This window comes from Capsella rubella, unplaced genomic scaffold (genome assembly GCF_000375325.1).
Source record: "Capsella rubella cultivar Monte Gargano unplaced genomic scaffold, Caprub1_0 scaffold_5, whole genome shotgun sequence".
In the NCBI taxonomy this organism is placed as follows: domain Eukaryota; kingdom Viridiplantae; phylum Streptophyta; class Magnoliopsida; order Brassicales; family Brassicaceae; genus Capsella; species Capsella rubella.
The window spans coordinates 2,276,928-2,299,076 of NW_006238919.1; the positions used below are offsets into that span (position 1 = coordinate 2,276,928).

General features: G+C 34.1%; 3 protein-coding genes across 4 annotated transcripts; 2 read left to right on the top strand and 1 right to left on the bottom strand.

Annotated features, from left to right (window-relative positions):
* Nucleotides 1-8,781: 8,781 nt before the first annotated feature.
* On the top strand, nt 8,782-11,786 carry LOC111830448 (S-protein homolog 16-like; the record flags this gene model as incomplete). Its single annotated transcript, XM_023782298.1, has 4 exons — nt 8,782-8,866; nt 9,885-9,948; nt 10,381-10,455; nt 11,609-11,786. Coding segments are annotated over 4 exons (354 nt in total), but the record flags the coding sequence as incomplete, so codon positions are not given.
* A 1,852-nt stretch (nt 11,787-13,638) lies between these two features.
* On the bottom strand, nt 13,639-17,680 carry LOC17885089 (glycosyltransferase family 92 protein RCOM_0530710). The gene is made up of 8 exons (XM_023783432.1): nt 17,397-17,680; nt 15,782-17,306; nt 15,107-15,391; nt 14,891-14,961; nt 14,612-14,772; nt 14,477-14,526; nt 14,316-14,390; nt 13,639-14,239 (listed from the first exon to the last, which is right to left on the bottom strand). Exons 1-8 carry the CDS (start codon nt 17,524-17,526, stop codon nt 13,786-13,788), a joined length of 2,751 nt encoding a protein of 916 aa, XP_023639200.1. The 5' UTR covers nt 17,527-17,680; the 3' UTR covers nt 13,639-13,785.
* A 624-nt stretch (nt 17,681-18,304) lies between these two features.
* On the top strand, nt 18,305-20,109 carry LOC17886968. 2 transcript variants are annotated; one of them, XM_006291955.2, is made up of 4 exons: nt 18,305-18,448; nt 18,617-18,724; nt 19,540-19,604; nt 19,715-20,109. In XM_006291955.2, exons 1-4 carry the CDS (start codon nt 18,347-18,349, stop codon nt 19,866-19,868), a joined length of 429 nt encoding a protein of 142 aa, XP_006292017.1. In that variant the 5' UTR covers nt 18,305-18,346; the 3' UTR covers nt 19,869-20,109. The 2 variants fall into 2 exon arrangements, with proteins under 2 accessions (XP_006292017.1, XP_023638581.1); XM_023782813.1 differs by having other exon boundaries at nt 19,540-19,599; nt 19,715-19,833.
* The last annotated feature ends 2,040 nt before the right edge of the window (nt 20,110-22,149 follow it).

Consider the following 22,149-nt stretch of genomic DNA (forward strand, 5'->3'; position numbering starts at 1 on the left):
CAATGCCAGCACCAGATAAGCCCCTGTCAACTGGACAAAGATCTTGTTCGTCATTTTGAGAGAAGACTTTGATGTCTTTTGTTGTAGAATAAGAAAACTAGATTGTTCAAAGTGATTTGCTTATATAGAAACAAGTGATGTAGATATGTGAAAATGATGTTTTATATACATTTGAATTTATTTATTGTGCCGGCTTGATCAAGTAAGCGATTCTTGGATTTGTATTTGATATTCTTATCACTTTCACATTAGTTGTAATGAAACTAAAGAAATAATCCATCGTCAACTAGGCAATATATAATATTTGTTTTGATTTGTAAAGTTTTAGATTTAAAAAAAAAAACCAAAACAAAGTCAAAATATCAATTAGACTTGGAATATCTGAAAGATGCAAGTTCATGGTGAGCATGCAATAAAAGAAAAGACGAAGGACACGAGTCTGTTGTTTGGTTGTCATGCAACTGAAGCTTGTATAATTAAGTACTAGGCCTAGATCCGTGTTACAGCGCGGAGGAAAAGTGTCGGTTTTTGTTTTTTTTTCGAAACTATGTGAATTTTTAATTGTTAAAATGCATTGTTGGTGTTGAATTTGGCAAGTATGAGAATATGTACTATCGTGGATGTGTATTTTGTCATGTATGTTAGGTTCAGATCCGCGCTATAGCGCGTAGGAATATTTTCAGTTTTTATTTTATTTTAACGTGTTTGTCATATGTGTTATTATTTCGTTTATTTTAGTATCAACAATTATTATTTCAAAATGTATATTTGGTTTCAATTCTTTGGGAAAAGTGTGTTTTCGGATATTAAATATAATATTTTAATAAACCAAATAAAAGAACGATTATTAAACAAATTATATACTCACAATGTATGTGGTGTCGAACCAATCAGCAAAAACCCCTGTATTTTAAAAAGAATCATGAAAATGTATAATATTGAACAAAATTTTTTAAATACATGTATCACATAAGAACATATGAGTTTGAAATATTTGTATTTACTTGTATCCTATAAAAATATTAATAGACATCATGTTGAATAAGAGACCATAAACTAAAATAGTAAACGATAAAAAAGAAAAAATAGTAAACAATAAATCATAAGAAAAAAAACTCAAAATAAAATGTAAAAGTTGGAAAGAAAAATTGATGTCTTTATATAGTGAGGAGAGGGTGTCGGTTTTTTGGGTTGTAAGTTAGTAAATTGAATTCTTTTAGAAAACACCTTTTCAACTTGTAAAAAAAATTAAGTGATTTCCTAAAATTTAATATATATACTTAGAACATTTTAAGGAAATTTCAGAATTTAAGGTGATTTATTCAAACTAACTTATGGAATATATTCTTTATGACTGATTTTGTATTAGTAGTGATTTCGATGATTAATAATTACAAAGATAAAATATTTTTATTAAAGTATTTTTTTAGTATATTATAATAAGTATCCTACAATTTTAATTATTTTTTTGTATCCAAAATATTTTTGTATTACTCATTGAAATATGTTGGGGGAATTTCAAAAATATCCCTTTTCCAATACTACTTTTTAAAAATACCACTCTTTCTAACTTTATCAAAAAGTCACTATAAAATTTGAAATTTATTAAAACATTATGTGTAAGCTTATATTTATAGACAAATTATCTTTATATGTGTGTAAATTTATATATAGATTTTATAAATACCGTATAACTACCTTTTAAAAACCATTTAAAACCTTTTAAAAACTTTGTAAACCTTTTAAAAACCTTATAAAAAACCTTATAAATGTCGTTTAGAACCTTTTAAAACATTATAAATATTTGGATTTAGTCTCCCAGTAGTAATAATGATCTTGATGTACCCTATCTAATTCTTATCACTTATTCAAAATATATTATCTCATCAAAATGTAATTATCTTTATAAAAAAAATTTTATATATTTTAAAATCTTAAATAAAGCCTTTTAGAAAATAGAAACCTTTTACAGTCTTTATAAAAAAATAAAAATAAAATTTTAATTTGTCATTAGGTTTTCTTCACACTAAAATCTTTTTCATTTGTGTTGTAGACAAAATTTATAAAAACATAATGACAAATGGGAGATCTTCAAATATAACTAATTTGAAGGATTTATACATATGTACTCCTACTTTACATCAATTTAAGATCAAAAAATATGTTTTTGTAAGCTGACGAGGGTTTGTCTAATGCTATCATGGATGGTTGTTTTGGTTCCGGCCCCATAAACGACAATGACAGTGATAACGACAACAACCATGCAACAAAACCAAGCTCCGATGTCAGCATTGCACAAGCTTGGGCATAGGCGCATAGCCATCGTGGCTCTAGCTACTAGTGTCGCATAGTTTTAACTTCTATGTATTTCCTTATGCCATTTTGAGGCTTTAAATCGAAGAGATAACAGAATAATCTAGCCTTCTTCAATCATCTAATATGGATGCAATAGATTAATTTAAAAAAATGTATTAAAGATGCATGTAAAATTGTATCAAAATGTAGAAATTGAATTGAAGACACAGTAGATATGCCTCCAGCAGCATCACATTTTGGCTTGCCTTCGTTCATACTTCATTTGACGACAAGTCACAATAATTACTGTTCTTTTTCATACTCAATGGAAATCAATAAAATGAGCTTTGATAAAAAAGATTCGGATCTAGTATTTGAAGTCTTGATCAACAAAACCTGCGAAAAGATTCGAGAAATCTTAATGCCATGATAATCAATGAAGCAAAAAGTACACATGCTTGAAAAAGATAAGATCATCACCACTAGATAGAGCTCGCTCATGAAATAAAGAAAATGATTTATTGCCAATGGAGGGTACGTAGTTTTGAAAATTTTATTGTCTATTTTGTGTTGATCTCAAGAGCTACACTCAATTGGCAACATCACCTCTAAGCTTATTCATGATCTCAAATATCTCCAAAAACATGTTGATGATCTTATTTTGTTTAAAGTTTAAACCTATATATCTTTATTGCTCCATTTAATTTTGCACATAAGATTTATCGAACCTCCTAGCAGGTTGAATCAATCAAGATCCCAAATTCTATAATGAATTTGTCATTAGCTCATTGACAATGCATGTCTCTTTTTCATCAATACTCACTTTGTTGTCCCCCAATGAGAACCAGCCACAATTTACAAAAATATGAAAGTAAATCGTGTGTTTTGTCGTTTCCTAAAATTACTAAATCTTTTAATTGATGTGTAGCGTGTTTGGAATTTGACCTACAACGACCTATCCTGCAAATCTTGCACGAGTAAACTACTATACTAGTATTTGTTCCGTTTGAGTTTACATGACAAAATTATAAATTTTAAAGATGGTCTAATAACAATAACAAAATAATAATCTTAACATAACATAATTTGTCTTTTTTATAAACTTTTTTAAATCACAAATATTAAAAACATGGAACGGAAGAGAAATTCTAATTAACGAAAAAAATATAAGGCTAAAGGCCATGTCGTATTTGACCTTGGTTTCGTTGCATGCATGTTGTTTTCATTGTCGTATTTGAGCCGAGACCATCGCAATCCGCAACCATCCTTATTAGAGAAGATTTTAATGTGCTTAATGTTTTTTGATGTATATATTTTATGGTTGAGAGTGATTTGTTTATGCGTTATATGGACAATTTTTAAACAATAGATGTGAATTTTAGATTTTATAAAAATGTTTTAGGTATATAGATTATGGAATTACAAATTTTAAATGCATTTATCGTGATTGTTATAACTATTGATAGATCTACATATATAATTATTGATTGTTCAATATACTTCCAAAAGATACAAATTCTGATAATAATTTCAACAATTAAGAAGTGCTATCAAATTGTTTAGAGAATGTTAGTCCTTCAATTGTAGCACTCCAATTCCGCGAAAGCCCTCCTGCAAAACAGAACATATGATTAGTAAACATTAGACCATACTCATCGGTCATATTTTCAAAGGGTCTTAAAATATATTAAAGACACAAATAAAGCAAAAGGTTTACTTGTGCTTTAATTTGATCACAAGATTAATGTTACAATCAAAATTAAGCAAAATTATGTATTTACCTTTCGAGAACATGGGGAAGCTCTGAATATGAACAAAATACCCTCCCAAGAAATAATCTAAATACTAGTTTGTACTTGCAACGTCTGCCGCACAGATTGCATATGGGTCGAATGAGACGATTGTTTGGAATAATATCAATCTTCAATCCAGAAGATTCAATTAGTTGTCCTGGCTTCATATAGGGATCCCTACCTATAATACAATGAATATGAAATGTGGTCGAGCATTCACCGCATGCATAATATCCTTTCGTTGGATAAATCATATTCTCACAAATTTGGCACCAATAGAGGCATATTGCATCATTTTCATAAGATAGGGTGAGGAAATGTTCATCATCCTCGTGTTTAACCTTGTATGGTAGAGTGGCACACCAAAAGCACAAAGCAAAACTACAAGTAACACAGTTTAAAAGTAGAGTGAATAGTTCTCCACACATGGGACAACGTTCCAGAAATATTCTGCCATATATTAGAAACAAAGGATGAGGATGACTCTGATGTTGGACTGGTTCAGATAGTGAGGCACACCTTACATCCAAACTTATGTTGCACCCTTCATAACAGTCATAGTTAAAACCGGACGAGAAACGAGAACAAGATGTACAAGTGAAATAACTTTTAGGATCACATGGTTGTAGAATAAGCGGGTGTACATGCACCATATTATATTGTATGCGGGGAAGATTTGCACAAGCTTCATGGAGCACAAAGTCACATTGCATACATCTGCAAGTATTACCATAATGTATAGGAAGTATGCACGCCTCACACTGCTTTTTTTCATAATACTCTTTGCTGCTATCTTCATCAAATCTCATTTTATGATGCGGATGACTATAATGTCGTATAATACCATCACCTATCTCCTCATACGGTTTTATATTATCGAATACGTTTTCTGGTTCGCCTTCCCGTTCTTTACCATCCCATATACCACCTAATGTGCCGCATGTAGAATGCATTGCATAATCACAACCCTTTGAGCAAGAGTATTTTCCATATATTCCGTCAATCTCCTGACGACAAACTCCGCACGACCATATTGTAGAAGAAACAGAAGAGTTAAAAAAGAGACGATGGTTGTGGCGAGATGTTTGTATGACTCGTGGTAAGATGACACAACTTTTGTGGACAACAAAATCGCATTGGTGACAGACGTAAAAGCAAATTTTGTTATCATCGGATCCGCAAAGATTGCAAGTAATTGAGGCTTTTCTAGGAAAATAGTGAAGGGTATGCTCATGTAGTTTTGGATTGCTTATTGAAAGGGGTTTTCGGTTTCTTGTGCAAACAGGATGAAAAAAAAGATCACAAATAGAGGAATAGTAAACTAAACCTTTATTTATGATCTTGGCACAAAAATGACAAACTTGGAGTTCCGTTGTCCTTAACGTCATACGACCGAGTTGGAGAAGCTGGAGAGGAAACTTGGGGTGATAAGAGGATATCAAGACAGCAGGAGACTCGACACACTCTTTGTGGTAACGGTTTTTACATCCGTTGCAATAATAATATGTCGTATCAATTGTATCTTGCTCACAAACCTCGCAGGTGAAGCCATTATATTGACCTTGTTTATTGTTGCACCAGATTAGAAGGTCAAGATGGTGGAAATATGAATCCGCCTTTACGTCATTTGTTGCATCACAGATGTAATAAGAATTTTCGATTGTGTAGTATTCTGTTCCATCAAGGTGTATACAGGATCCATGTAATCGTGTTCGTATCTTCGGGCAAAGGAGTTGATTAGGAGAAGAAAGACTAAGCGCCATATTAACTCCTTTAATTTGCTGCTACTTATTTGTAGAAGTTTTGTTGTTTTGAGAATTTTAGAGTTTATGCATATATAGTTCATATATATATATTTATGCTTATTCTTTCTTCTACATGTTATATACTTAACTTTTATGCAAAGGAGTTGATATGCTTATTCTTTCTTCTACATGTTATTGTACTTAACTTTTCATGTCGTCACATTTAGAAGAGGTGTCGTTAATTAGGCAATATCATATATTCTTGATTCTTTTCATATTATTTTCAGTCACTTCAGTTATTGGATTTCAAAGCACCAATATATAATCACCATTAATTAACTTTTTAAAATGTTTGTAGTAGGAACGTAAACAAACACACGTAAAACACAAGACATTTCTTGTTTTATATATAACATTTTGAAAACACACAAAAGAACGATTGTGAAGAAAGCCACGAACTGATCAGTAGATGTAGCCAGCTACAAGAGCAATGGTGGCTGCGGCCAAGCCGGTCAACATATCGAAGACAGCAATGGTACCAGCGTTTGGGGATTTAGTTGGTGCATGGTCCTCATGACCTTCATGATCGTCGTGACTCTCGTGTCCCTGAGCCGAGACCATAGCAATCATCAACGCCAACACTAGAGAAGCTACACTGATTTGAACAAAGATCTTCTTCATCATTTTTTGGTTTGACTTCTTTTTCAAAAACGCAGCGCTTCGATTTAGTTCGATGAATGTAAGAGAAGATTAGGATGTGTTTATGTTATGAGAATGAGATTGTTAAAAATGGGTTTATATAGAGGATTCAACAACCATATTGATGTGTGTGTTTTTATTTTATATGTTAAAACAATCTTATCTACAGTATTTGATGGTTGACTTTAACGACTAAGACTTGTGGAAGGCTCAAACAAGATATTGTTTTATTTGGAAGGGATGTGGTCATTTCGTAATATGATTCATAAACATATCAACTATATTTCAACTATGAAACTAAATATGGTATCTTAATTTTAATCTATGCGAAATCGTTATAGTGTTGAGAAACCGTTAACTTCATATAATTAATATGTGTAGTTTATGAAATTTTTTGTTTAGTTATGATATGTTTTAAGCCCCATTATATAACGTGTATATGAATCAAACATATGAAGACGTACAATGATACAATCATACAAACGACCCACACAAAAATCTCGTTGCCAACATTTTTGTATTATTATTATGAAATATGTCTTGCCATTATGATGACATTTAGTGTACAGAGATATATTCCATTGTGAAAACTATTTTAAACAAGTCAAATTTGGTTTTTACAAACTAATAAGGACGTGGATTCAAATTATTTTCTTTTGTACTTAGCGTTAAAGGCCGTACCACCGTGGTACACTAGTACGTAAGGACACTGTTCAGTTGACTTACATATATTTTTTTTTAAAAATGGATAAATTTAGAAAAATCAAAGTTGTTATTTAAAAAAAAAAATATATATATATAGTGGATAAAATTTAAGTACAAATAAAATTGAATATTTTCGTTGTAAACGAAAGAAGAGAACGTGGAGCCAAATTATTGTATATGACCGAAACAATTTTTTTATAAAATGTTTCTGTCCATATAGTCTATACTTTAAGTTAGGCGTTGACTTCAGAAATGTTTTTTTTATTTTTTTTTGAATAATCAAAGAGGTTTTGGACCGAAACATATACATCCCCTCGATTTATCTCTGCAATTCTTTTTTATTGGGGCTCAACTCCAATAAATCACATTAACCATATTTTCCTTATATTTTAGTTTGTTTATAATTTTAAAAATTTGCACACACGTTAACAAATCTCATTTAATGTACCTCTTTTATAGTAACTCTTTTATAGATTGCAAGTAAATCATCCATAATAACCTAAATATATGAAAATTCTTAGTTTTTTTTTTTTTAACACCCTTGCAAACTTATATTAACCTGAAATATCATTGTTTACAACATAAAGAATGGATACAGGGATCAAAACTTTATTATTAAAATAACCTGAAATATATGAAAATTCTTAGTTATTTTATTAAAACTTAACCAAAACTTTCAAAATCTAACCAATTTTTTTAGATTTTTTTTATACTCCGAATATCCAAAACTCGAACTAAATAATTCAACTTCGGCTGAAAATAAAAATTACTTAAAACGGATTATATATCTCTAAACCCTAATATTTGAAAATATAGTACCTGAATACTCATCCTTTTCAAGTGTTTCTAATACTAGTAGCAACAAATTTTGGCTGAGTTTTTGTCAGGATTCTGCATGAGAATAAATAACTCCAACATTGCCACTCAATTTGTTTTTATATATTGCCTTGACTCATTCATGATCTCGATTGTTAGGTTGCAATTACATTCAGATTTGCATCATTACTTTCGTACTCTCTCTTACTGAACCACATTAGAAACAAATTGGTTTGTATGATCACTCGGCGATGGAGAACAAGTTAAATAGGAGGCCTTGGCGTGATGAAGATTGTAATATTAGAAACAAATTATGTTGATATTAATTAACAAATTCACGTTTGGTTTTAACCAATTGATTCAAAACAAATTAATGGATTCGAAAATAGTTTGTTTCCAAATATATATGCATAAATCTCTTTTTTTCAAAACTTCAGGTTTAAAGGATTTACATATACCTAAAATACGATTATTTATAAGTTACATTAATTCACAAATCTATGTAAGATATTATGCCATTCTTACATATATCTTATATGTATGTTCAAACTTCGAAACAAAATACTGAAAGAAATCGTGTGCCAAGCCTAGCTTGCAATACAAATGTGTCTATTATATAATAATACTATAAACACAAACCAAGTTAACAAAACAAATTAAATATCATCTACGCCAATAAAAATGAAAAAAAATCTCGGTTTTTCTTATTGTTTTTAATCTTTGCATGTTTGGCCACCGGAATCAAGATAACGAATGAACTCAAATTTAAGAAGCTTCTTTGGATGAGGTGTTATTCCAAAGATGATGTCTTGGGTCCAAAAAATATGATCAATCGGACAACATTTTGAAGCTCATTTTGGTACAAATTTTTGGGCTACAACTTGTTTTATGTGTAATGAGACAAGGACCTAAAAGCAAGTCCAATGCAGGTATCATAGCTTGTTTCTTAAAAATAAAAAGTTAAAAATTAAATCATTAATCAATAATAAGCTAACATATCTCTCTTAGAGAAGAAGTTTTTTGATAATATGTTAAGTATACGTGTCACTACATGATAATTTCAGAAAAAAAAGAAAAAAAACATTTCCCAAACAATCATCTTTCTCTTCCGACCAAAGCAAAAATTAAAACTCTCCATCTCTCCATCTCTCTCTCTCTCTCGTTCTCTCAAGTAACAACCAAATTTCATCTCGTGTTTTGATTTGAGAGGAGAATCAAAAAGAAACTCTCTCTCGATCTCTCTCTCTCTCGATTTCTCGATCTCTCTCTCTCGATTTCTCGATCTCTCGATCTGTCTCTCGATCTCTGTCTGTCATCTGTTGATGAAGCGAAACCCAAGTCCCATGTGTAGATCCATGCTCAGAAAGCTCAGGACTGGCAGTATGATTTGCCAGTTTTGTGTCTTTCTAAAGGTAACTCTCCTTTTTTTATGATTATATCATGAATCGAGTTGATTGACTTGTTTTTGCTCTTGTTAATGAATGGGTTTTGTTCTTGACAAAGCAGCTTCTTCGCCTGGCCTTGACAAAGAAAGGTTTGATTTGGATTCTATATATATTGACAAAGGCGTACGGGATGAGGTATGTGTCCTTGGATTTGTTTGAATATCAACTTAACTGCTCGTGATTCAATTTCTAGTTATTGAAACCGTGTTTTTTTCCTGCAAGTCTTATGAGAAAAGATGGGTTCTATGTTTTTTTTTGTTACTGCGGTGGTCTTTAGCTTTGTTTCATTATAATGAAGGTGCTATAGATTCTAGACTCTTTTGTTGTTGAATCTGATTGTCGATGCTTCCTATTATTAGTCTTGTAACATTTCATTTTCTTTGTAGATAAATCAAAGTCTCGACGAGGTCTTCAACAAAAGAAGGAGTTAACTGCTCCAAACGAACCAAGGTATTATCGATTTAAGTATGTGGGTTCTCATATAGTTTGTACCTTTAGTTATGATTTGGATAGAAATGTTGATGTTTCTGATCTGATTCAGCTGAGGCTAGCTGGCTATGGAAGTTTTTGGACTTTAATTTCTGAGATCTGATGTGTTTTGGGATGTTTGATTCTAGTTATGATACAATTTAGCTCCAAATTGTTGTTTTTCTCCAGCTTTTGCTGAGTTCTCTGTACATGGAATGCAATTAGGAGATGAAGAGTTATTGATAAGGATACTTGTTCACATCACTAGTTTTAACAATTGTAGAAATTAAGACCGGTTTATATTTTATCTTTAAACCTGAAAAGTTTTTGGGATTTTATTAGTCGAGTATACACGTGGAACAGGCAAGCCAACAATCGTAGAAATTAAGACCGGTCAATATACACGTGGAACAGGCAAGCCAACAATCGTTTTAGAGGCTGTAGCTTCACAAGATCTCTGGATATGGCATGCGTTTTTTGGACCTCCAGGTATTTTAAACGATATCAATGTTCTTGAACGCTCTCCTGTTTTTGATGATATAATTCTAGGCCGAGCTCCAAATCTAAGTTACATTGTCAACAGACACGAGTATAATTTGGCTTACTATCTCACGGATGGAATTTATCCAAAATGGGCTACTTTTATACAATCAATTCCAATTCCACAAAGTCCAAAAGCCTCTTTATTTGCTACACATCAAGAAGGTATACGTAAAGATGTCGAGCGTGCTTTTGGAGTATTACAAGCTCGATTTGCCATAGTCAAAAACCCGGCTCTTATTTGGGACAAGGTAAAAGTTGGAAAAATAATGAGAGCGTGTATCATATTGCACAATATGATAGTAGAAGACGAACGAGATGGATACACTCAGTTTAATCCATCAGAATTCGCGCAGACAGAATCCAACAGAACTTCACAAGTGGACTTAACATATTCTACAGATATCCCTTCAAATCTCGGCAATGTGATGAGCAATCGAAGTAAAGTTCGTGATCGAACAATGCATCAACAATTGAAATCTGATTTGGTCGAGAATATTTGGCAAAAATTTGGTAACAATTAAAATATGATTTGTACTATGTGTTTTATTATGTTTTAATTATGTTTTAATATCATGTGTTTGTAATAATTTTCATGTTTTATAAAATTTAAGTTTTCATTTTTTTTTAAGAACTTCTATTAAGAGTTTTACCATTGGAGATGAATAATTTTAATTATCTTCAAAAGTTTCTTATTTTAAAAAAGTACACAATTTATGACTAAAAAATTACTAAAATTTTTTGCTAACATACCCCCATTGGAGGTGGTCTAAGGGCACTTCCAAAGGGAAGTTGTTAGTGAGGTTCATAGGTTTACTGTGGACAAAAAATAAATAAAAAATGAACAATTAGATAAAGAAAAAGCCTAAACTAAGGGGTTTTAGAAGTTGTGTTTAGGGATACTTCAAGACACATGGCAATTATTCATTGGTAAAAAAAAATATTCATTTCTTTCTCTCTCTATAATTCTTTCTCTCTCTAGCATTTTTATTTAATCAATCTTTATTAATGAAATATTGTTAAGCATTCTTTTAGAGGTTTAGTAATGGAGATGGTCTAACTATAGACATTATCAGAATTTTACGGTATTCAAGCTTTTCAGTTATTCGGATTTGGGAGGCTTATGGGATTGGAGAGCAAGAGAAGATGAAATCTATTTCCAGAAAAAAAAAAGTGGCCTACATGTTAAATTTCTTGTTAATATGTATAAAGTGTATGATTGGATAAATTGAAAACTTAAACAAACTATCTTAGAATTTAAAAGATTAAAGAAAATGTTGTATTTTGATTTTAAAACAAGAAAAATCCTATATGGGTAATAAAGTATCTTGTTCTCAAATATTATTATCATTAATCAACTAGTTAAATTAAAACAAAAATTGTCAATTGGTAATGAGACTAGCTAGGCTCACACTTTGCTTCAGAGGACTGTTTCGATCTCTTTAAACCCACTAATTGACAGTAATATATAGTGTTAGTTCTATACGTTATATATACCAAATTGCATCTCTGACAACTACTGATGTGGTACTTAGTTTCTATTTCATGTTCTTGACACACACTATTGCAACAACACAATTCTCTTTTTCATCTTTTTAATTTCATCACCAACTAACAAATTTAGTTTAGCAATAACAAAGAAGCAACCAGGCAACATTGAGCTAAACAGAAGGAATAATTAAAAGGGCTAATCTGTTACGTTTCTATGCGGATTATGGAACACACAAACTGATGAAAAAAAGAGTTCTCCAAGACTAAGAGGTTTCAATTTCAAACCATGAAGAGTCACATGCATGCTTTGACGCCATCATATATCTGCGTCACGTTTTGAGTTTTGAGACACGGACAAACTCGTTAAACACCGTATTATCAAACGTTTTCTTTAGAGATATCATGGAAACGTTTACAATACTTAATACGATTTCTAAGCTAAGCTAATTGTTGATGATTACAAGACTATTTCGATGACGCAAAATCAACCAAACCAAACATGAACATATATTTGAGGGAAACCCACAACATAAGAGTTTGGGGTTTATAAATAAGAGTTTGATCTTAAATTTTAACAATTAAACAAAGTTACATATCGATTTGGTTTATAAAAAAGTAGTTAGAGTATAGACTTATTATCAAACGAAATTATGTCGGTTTCAGATTTTATGTTCATTTTGCTCACTCTCAACCCATTCATCTGCCATATGGTCTAGAGTTTATATGTCCCAAAGGGAAGAATGGCAAGGATTTTAAAACTATGAAGCTCACAGCGCAGCTTGGCGCTTGGTATGGTAACGATTTCTGACTTGGGTTTGAGTTTACGAGTCCAGCTCATATCAATTTCCCGCATTTCACTCGGTTTGTTCTCGAGTATTCGGAAGTACCAAAATCCCCCTAGGATTTGAAAGACAAGGTGAGCAAGAAGGACTCTTATTTGGCGACCATTCATGACGGTTTTTTCCGTCTTCTTGAGTGTGATTTTCCCCAAGAGATGGAATGGCGGCTTGGAGAGGTGGTGTCTATGACTGATTGGCATGCTTCTCTCGACAAAGATTTCCCTAACGATGAGGAAGAGCTGCCACCACCACCACCAGAAACTGGAACTTGATTGGTTGCCTAAGAGAAGTGATAAAAACGTTCTATGCATTGCCTTCAGGCTCGTTGAGGTTACTTCTTGATTCTGAAGTCTTTGTGGTCAACTCAATCTAGAAGATTTTAATACATCATGCCCTATCTATATTCTCATATTATCTCCGAAGACAGGTTCTGAGAATTGTGATTCCGATTTACATTAATGGCTTAGTCTTGACAATGTGTCTGATACAGGAGCTGCGGATGATTTTTACAGTTCGGAGTGAAACCATCTTGGTTTAAAACGTCTAGTACCACTTTGGAAAAAATACCTCATATGATCCGTGGATAGGCTTCTTCATTCATCCTCTAAGGATCTTTGGAGTAGCATGATTCAGTTACCACCTTTAGGAGAACATGAAGTGTCAGAGATGCTGCTGAAGATACTAGAACCGTATCGGTATCCGTATCACCACAGGCTAACCTCTCTCTGTCAAGATACCTGTTGACGTGTTCTAGTTTGTTAGCTTCTCTAGTTTCTTTCATTCTAGGTTGCTTGCTGTACGATGAAAGAGCAAAACTGTATGCTGTAAGATTTGCTTAAAAGTATTAGAGAGCAGATTCTATGGAGATTACAGAAATTTCAGGAATAAGGAACTGAATAATGGCCTATATCCGAGGCAGATTCAGGCTAAAGATGATGATGAATCTCATTCAAGATGTTGATCCTTGCCTGCGAACAGCTCTTGCCGCCAAAGCTCGCAGGTTAGCTCTTGCTAGCGACAGATTAGAAACCGATGAAGAAGAAGTTTCAGCCGTCGTTACGCCAAACGCAGAAGCAAACTCCTGCCGCTGCAACCGCAAGGCTAATGCAGCATCCCTATCTTGGTCCAACCTCATACTACTTGCGTTTCTCCTCCTTCTCTCGCTCCTCTCGCTTCTCTCTTCGGATACAAGCAATCTCGAAATATCCTCTCTTTGCAACCTTTCTTGAAAGGATGCAGCTTCTCTGTTTCTGCTTCTTAGCCTTTGGTTATTGTTTCTAGGACTCGGCGTTTCTTTGCCTTTCAAGTTAGCAGAAGCAGCTCTCTGTGCTTCAACTTCTTTAGGGAACAGAAGCTGGATCGTGTTCCAAAGAACCGTATTAACCGTACAATATCTTCCATTTCTACACAGACATATAACATCATTAGATAAATCTCAAAATTTTCGATTAAAAACTCATCAAGTCTCATCCGTTTTACCCTATCAATTGCCTGCATTTAGGGCACTTCCTTCCACACTTATCCGCCGCAGATCGCAAACACTTTTTGCAGAAGCTATGGAGAACCAAAATTGAACATTTTCAGTACCAAATTCGCTATACAGAGATAATTTATGTGTTGTAGACTTGTAGTTAACCTACCTGTGTCCACAAGTTGTAGTACTGGGTTCAAAGCAAATCTCAAGACATATCTGCAAAAATAAAAAGAACTCAATTTCAAGTTCAAGAACCTTAAATGAATGTACTGGGGAAAACAGAATAGTTTCAGATTCATACCGCGCAAGACAATTCATCTCGAAGCTTATCTATGCAAGGAAGCACAACAGGAATTGAGTTCTGCTCTGAAAATATCTTCTCATCTTTATCTATTTTCTTCTCTTCTTGTTTTTCTGCTTCCATCTCTCTTTTCTTTTTCTTCTTCTCTGCAGATTTCTCTTCTACAAATGATACGATCAGAGGCTTATCAACAAACCACAACAGATTCAATAAAACTTTATCTCTGTCACTAATTTCATATATCCTAATGTTTCCAAAAAGCTAATTCTAAAAAAGTACCTTCATGTCTGATTACTTCATCAAGATCAATAACAGGTAAGGGGGCAAGATTCTGCTTAACTCTCTGCTTCCTGGGATCCAAAAAAAGATTCAAAATTTTACAAATATTCAATAAACCCATCTCCCAGAATTCTCAATTTCTCAAAATATAATGAACCCATCTCCCAGATTTCTCATTTAAAAAAAAAAAAAAAAAAAATTCAAACTTTGGTTTACCTTCTTGAAGAACCTGAAGGAGGGGTTGATTTAAACAACAAATTGGAACGTCTCCTTCGTTTAGACGTACTTCTTTCAGGAGTATCTTCAACCACGAAGCTAGCGATGATCAGATCTTCTTCGTCCCAACCCGCCAAAGCCGCCGCCGATTTGAATCTCGGACTGATGAAAATCTCTGCGTTTTCACCATTCTTCTCTCTCATGATCGATGCTTCCTTTGATCCATCTCCAGATCGGTGAGTAGTAACTCTCGATGGTGATTCATTCACCATTCTCTGGATCGAGGGTTTGAGATTTCAGAGAACGCTCCCGAGAAGAAGAAGAGGAGATACGAAAAAGAATTGGGAAAGAGAATATATTTCCCAACGGTCAGATTATCTTTTTTAAAAATCTTGATTTCTTCGCAACGGTAATTCTTATTGGGCCTTTAGTGGGCCTGTTGACATTTTTCGCAATTAACATTTTTAGACAAGATTTGATTTTCCTTATTTAGTATTTACTTTTTACTACACTACTCGACCAAAAGTTACAGCAGAAAAATCCGACACGTGTCCTCAATATTCCACTGTGGAAACCAAAAAAGGGGTTATATTTGGCTAATGGGCTTTATTAAACTGTTTTTTAATCTTTCGATCTATTCTATTATGGGCCGACGAGCCTGTTTTAAAGTTAACTTCGGCGTCATCCGTTTTATCCCAAATCAAACGCTGCGTTTTACTGTTTTTGAACATCTGAAACACCCGATCTCTTAACCCCGTATCATTCAACTCACAGAACCTCTCAGACCAATCGGGTGGTTCAACGGGTCTGGTTCCTAAACCGGGTGCCCGATCTCTCGACCCGACGTTCTCTTCGTTTTGCCAATCCGCCACGTAAGTCGCGACTCTCCGGTAAAACTTCTCCTTGAAAACCTCCCAGACCTGGTACTTGTAATGGTTAATTACCATTACATCCTTATCCACGTCAGCAAACGTGAATTCATCTCTGAGGTGAAAATGGTGAACGACGTTGATCAGCGTCGCGTTCATTGCTTCCGGCCGGATTATACTCTTGTGTCTCTCCGGTAAAATTACACGGCAAGTGTATCCCGCAGTGACTCCATCTCGTGGCTGAGATCTCAATCCCGACGGTCCGAAACTGTGGCACGGCGTTCGAATTTCGCCGATTGAGTCGGAGGTTGTGTAATTTTTGATGACGGAAGTTAGGGTTTCACCGGAAGGGATGTAGTAGAACTCGTCGACGTCGATAAACGCAACCCAATCGCAATCGCTCTTTGCACGAATCGCGCAATTAGAAAATCCTGCTTCTTGAGTTTTGATCCATGGCCAGAAATGTCTCGAGATGTTGTAACCGCGGCTTTCGAGATTCTCGATCTCGGCGATGATATCGTCGTCGCTGTTGTTGTCGTAGATGAACCACCGTTGAACGCCGATTCCGGCGTGGTACATCACCCACTCTCTCAAAACCGCGGCTGCGTTTCGCGTCATAGTACAAACGCACATCTGAAACGGCTTCTTCCTCAGCGGTTTAATAATCCGACCCGGTTGAGCAATCGAAGGAAGCATACCAGTTCCTCCTTTGATTCTAACCGAGACTTTTACAGGCCCATGAGCCGCTTTTGGGCCGTCCAATACAGCTAACGGTGTTCTACAACGTACGATCTCCTGCGCCGCGGAGATGACATCTGATCTTATTAACCGATTATGCTTCGTGAAATCCCAGCCGTACACGCACTCATATCTAGACACGTCAGCAACTCTTCCTGGCCGTAGATTAAGCCCCTTGACAAAAACCACCGTGGAGTTATCGTAGTCGATCACAGCGTCGTAAACAAGCCAATCCCACCGGTGAGTTGGCCCCGCCGGGAGATGCTCATCCGCCGTCCATCTCGAAATAGCGAGCGATACGGTGTGGCCACGAGGCGTCTCGGGACACCGCACGATCTGTCCTCCGAATTTGTCTTTATCCACAGCCGTCGGATAAGCTTTCCGTAGCTTCGACGCACCGGAGAAAACGCAAACGAGATCGTTTTTCGTAAATAACCGAAGGGACTGAGGGTATTTTAGGAAAACCAGTGTTTGCTCAGGTAATTTCACTGCTTCACGAATCGTAACTGCCGGAGAAGACGTTACAGAGTCGGCGAGAACTTCCCTCGCCGTTGAGAAGCTTATCGTCGAACGAACCACCGGACGAAACTTTCCTGTAAATTTGAACAGTTTCTCATAAACAAATCATTCGAATTTGAAAGGAAAAAAAAAAAAAACGTTACGAGTCAAAAAAAAAAAACTACCTTTAAAGATGAACATGGTGGAGAAGAGAACGAAGGAGAAGACAAACAGAATCACGAACCAGAAAAACATCCGCCACGAAACAACGACTTCTCCGCCGCAACCACCACCGAGTTTCCTACGAACTTTCATCCCTCACGCCGCCGAAATCGCCGGCGCTTGCCGTTGATTATATGAAGATGAAACTCTGACTTTATCTTTCTCCGGTAACAAAAATTCGACGTCTCCTCTGTTTCCTTTACCAGTCAAAGTTTCTGGTTTTGGTTGATGGCTTTAGAGTTTTGAATTTGTGTAATTCTTTATTTTTTTTTGTAAAGAAGCAAAAAAAGGTAAAAATAAGGAATTTTACTTTGTGTTTATTTATTTATTCCTAACCTATGAAAGAATAAAGAAAAGTCACGAACTCGGAGAAGGAGAAAAAAAAACGGCTCACTGAAACAAAACCATTGGTCTCCTCCTCCTCCGATCATATTTATTTGCTTTTTTAAGTAAAACGAATTTTTATTACTCTCTCTCACGGTTTTTTTTCTTTTTTTTTATAAAATCAAATTCTACTTCACTCAGAAAGTCAGAATTTGACGTTTAATAGTAATTAATTTACCCTAATGTAAATTAATTGTTTTTAAAAAAATCAGGTGATAAAAAAGATTCGGATACGTTGCGTGTTATTTATCATGTCGTAATTTCTTTTACAGCTTTTATGAATTTGTAAGCCAACTTTAAATTATTTTTGTACGTTTGAGGTGTGATTTTGCTTTGCCTTTGACTAAAGTTGTAAACAAGTACTACTTATGGCCGCAGAAGTGGGACATAGTTTTCTCCTTACGGCGACTTTTTAATTTCTATAACTAAACCCAATGGGCTTTTTGAGTTAGGCCCAATAAAGAGGACGTTTAGAAGGTAGATTGAAGCTCTAGAATCGTCTTCTCCGGCAACGTCGCCGGGAAAAGAAATGTTGGCGATTACGAGAGTGATAACTCGGCGACTTCATGGAACAAGCGATGTTACTGTTTTTCCAAAACTCTCAGGATTCTCTATTGTATCTCCCAAACATGTAAGCTTGGCTTGTTTCTTCTTATGTATCTATGGCGATCAGGAATTTTTGGGATTTCAATTCTAAGTTTCTCTGTTTTTTTTTTGGCAAAGTTAACTCTTTTATAGGTACCCATGTATTCAATCTTTGTTTTTTAGGATCTGATTTGTTGAATACCCGTTTTTGAAGGTTGAGGTAGAGTATACTGATGGAACCAAGTTCAAGTTTTCATCAGAGTTTTTGAGGATTCATAGTCCAGCTGCTGATGGAAAAGTCAGATCAATCGGTGGTGAAAAGGTAAATTTTGCCCAAAGGATTATCACGTTTTTAAAGATGGTTCTAGCCACATAACTATAGACTTTTGATATCTTTCTTATCTTAGCTCATCTTTTAGACAAATCTAATACCAATAATTTGATAGCTACCTATGAGAGACTACATTAGGCATTGGATGCTGCTTTTTTTGTTCATTTTGGCTTATTGTTTTTGGTCCAGCTAAAAAAAAACTTATGGCCACTAGCTTGTTGTTCTTACTCCAAACTTATACTTGGTTCTAGATGGATTCTGGTTCTGGTTAGAAGAAAGTCTAGTTTGGCGGCTCTTTGGCTTTTGCGTATCCCCTGTGGCCATAAGTTTGACAACTAGTTCGTTACACTTGGAACTTAAGACAAGATTTATGTAGATGAGGCTATTGTTTAACTAATACGTGGTGATGTTGTTTTTCTCCCTTATGACTACTAGCTTGCTGTTCTAGTGGCTGAGCATTTGTAGAACTTTGGCGGGTGTTAACAAAGATGCAATCTTTAAGTGATATAGTTAAATTGGATGGAGGCATGGTGTAGTAATGAGTTGTGATGTTGTTTCTTTGCGACTTTGTGTTTGGCTACTACTTTTCTTCTTACTAGCTAGCTTCTGTAAGGATTTTGTTGAAAATGAAATCTATTAAGTATCTTAGCTATGAGTCCTGCTATTGTTCTTTTTCCCCATGGTTACTAGTCCATTGATTGCATGACTAAATCAACATGTAGATTCTAGACTGTTTGGCAAGAAGTTGCATTCTTTTAAGTTTTACTCTGTACTCTTTGGCCTAACTTATATGTTTACTCAATCAGGTGATATCTGGAAGGCGGTATGTAGGAATTATGTCTGCGGAACCAGTTGGAAACTACGGGGTAAGGTACTTTCAAATCCCGCAAGGTCATATCATAAGGATACTCGTAACGTGTGTTTTTTGTTTTGCTTATAACTGAATGCGATTTGGGACTAAATCTTTTTGTGGGTTGTCAGGTTAGTGTTTGATGACTTGCATAGAACAGGGATATATCCATGGGATTATTTCCACGAGCTTGGGAGCAATAAGTTTGGTCTTATGAGAAGCTATATCAAGACTCTTCAAAAGCATAATCTAAGCCGTGAACCTCCTCCTTCGAGAAAGAGATAATTCTGACGATCAAAGTGTTTTGATAGATTCTTCTTTTGAAGAAAACAGAGAATCTTCTTGTCTTGTCTCAAAGTTACGGTTGTTGCTTTTTGGTTGTTGGTATTAGTGCTGAATGAACTAGAAGTTGTCTTTAGAGAACAGAATACAATTAATCAAACGTTACATTTGTAAAGAAAAGATTATAACCAGTATAATCATTATTCGTAAACTCATGCAAAACCCTTGTAATTTGTGATCAAAATAATGTTTTGGTTCTACAACTTTCATTTTTATTTTATTTTGTTCAACCAAAAAACTAGTCCTGGGCAATCGGGTATCCAATCGGGTTTCGATTCTACCCATTTGGGTTTCGGGTATATCGGTATAAGACTTATAGATCCCATTCGGTAATTTACAAAAAAATCGGTTCGGTATGGTTAGTAACTGACCGGGTTCGGAGCGGTTTTCTATTTCAATACAAAATCCGAATTAACCCGAAATTTTTCCGGGTTATAATCGGTTCGGTTTATTTGAGTAAAAAAGTACTCAAATAACCGATTAAAACCCAAGATACCCGATTAAATAACTAGAAATAACCGAATAAACTATAAATTTAAACCATAACATTAAGTTTCAACATAACACAACCGAATACCATAACGGTAAGTTTAATAATCTCACAACCAACTTTAAGAAAAAAGATAGAACAAGTTCAAATAGCCTATGACAATTGGGAACAATGTCGTCTAAAGCTTAGTGGGTCAAGGCCTTTTTAGGCCTTTAGGTTTAAACGGGTATAAAACGGTAGCCCATTTAACTTAAGTTACAAATCGAACCCGGACCGAAATCCATTTTACCAAGCCTTGTGAGCCCATTCGGTATTTTTGCTTAACCCGAACCCTACCCGATACCGCTTTTATCGGTTTGGTACCGGGTACGGTTCTTCGGTACCGGATATTATGCCCAGGCCTACAAAAAACAAAGGCGAAATTCTTCAAAATACCATACTTTCATTTTTTTTTTCTTCTTCTAAAATTACCAAAGTATAGTTATTTTTTTTTGTAGTGTTTAGAGATTATAATTCAAAGAATGTAAATTATATTTTTTGGAGCAATAACCAATGTATAAAGTTCATGAAAATAACAAATGCAGTCTATTGAGTTTTCGTATCACACATATCACATGATGTGTTCTTGCACGTGCGAGACATTCGGACCGTAAAAGCCACACTCACTCACTAGGCGTGGTTACAAAACCACGAATATTCTGCAAAAACGACTAATAAACTAAAAAATCAAATAACAATAATGAACCTTTTTTTAATCTTGAAGTCTCCTAAGATATTAAGTTATTTTATTAATGTAAAACAAATATCTTAGTAAGTTTTTTAATATGAATAGTGTATATCAGACGGTAATGTAATATATAATATTTTGCATCTTTGATTTTTCAAAATGTTTCATTGTCATCAAAATCGTTTTCGTATACTATAAATTTTTGAGCTATCAGACATATTCTACACACATAATCTTAAGTTAATAGAACATATTTTACATATAATTTATATATTTCTTTGTCAACGCCATCATTAATTAATGTGGTTATGTTATCGTTTTTTTTTTAATTATGTTTATCATTTGATATTATAAGTAGGAGGAAATTGGAAGAAATAGTGTAGCTTTCTGTGATGGTTGAATTGTAATGTATGGTGGTACCAAGAGACAGATTACTTAACAATTCTAAATATGTTTTTTTTTTGTGTGTGTTACAAAATACTCTAGTAATCGGTTATACACACCAACGTTGATACCTCATACTTCATCTACTTAAACCCACCCAACTCACCTATCAAAAAATAAATTTAATTGAAAAATAATTACAGTTTTAATTGCTTCTTCTACGTATGCATAGATTTTTTTTGGAATTAATTTCATAATCATAATAATATTTTTACAGCATTTCGAAAGAAAAAAAATTATGTGTTACTTTGATTACAGTCTCTTAAATCTTTAATTTAATTAGCTGTATATTTAACTTCTTCAATACAATATGAGATTACTATTCCCTAAAACAAGGTTAAATATATAATTGTTGTACTACTTCATCTTTCCTCGATGAGCTACAAAATCGTTAAAAATTTAAAATCTTCTTGGAAACAACCATTTTGAATCTCTTTATCCAAAGCGTTTTTTAATATCCAATATCAAAAAACTAAATAAATAAAACCCTATAAAATTGTCCTAAATTTCCATTTGACTGATACAAAAATTTAGTAAACGTTTCAATGTCAATTTGATGCAGG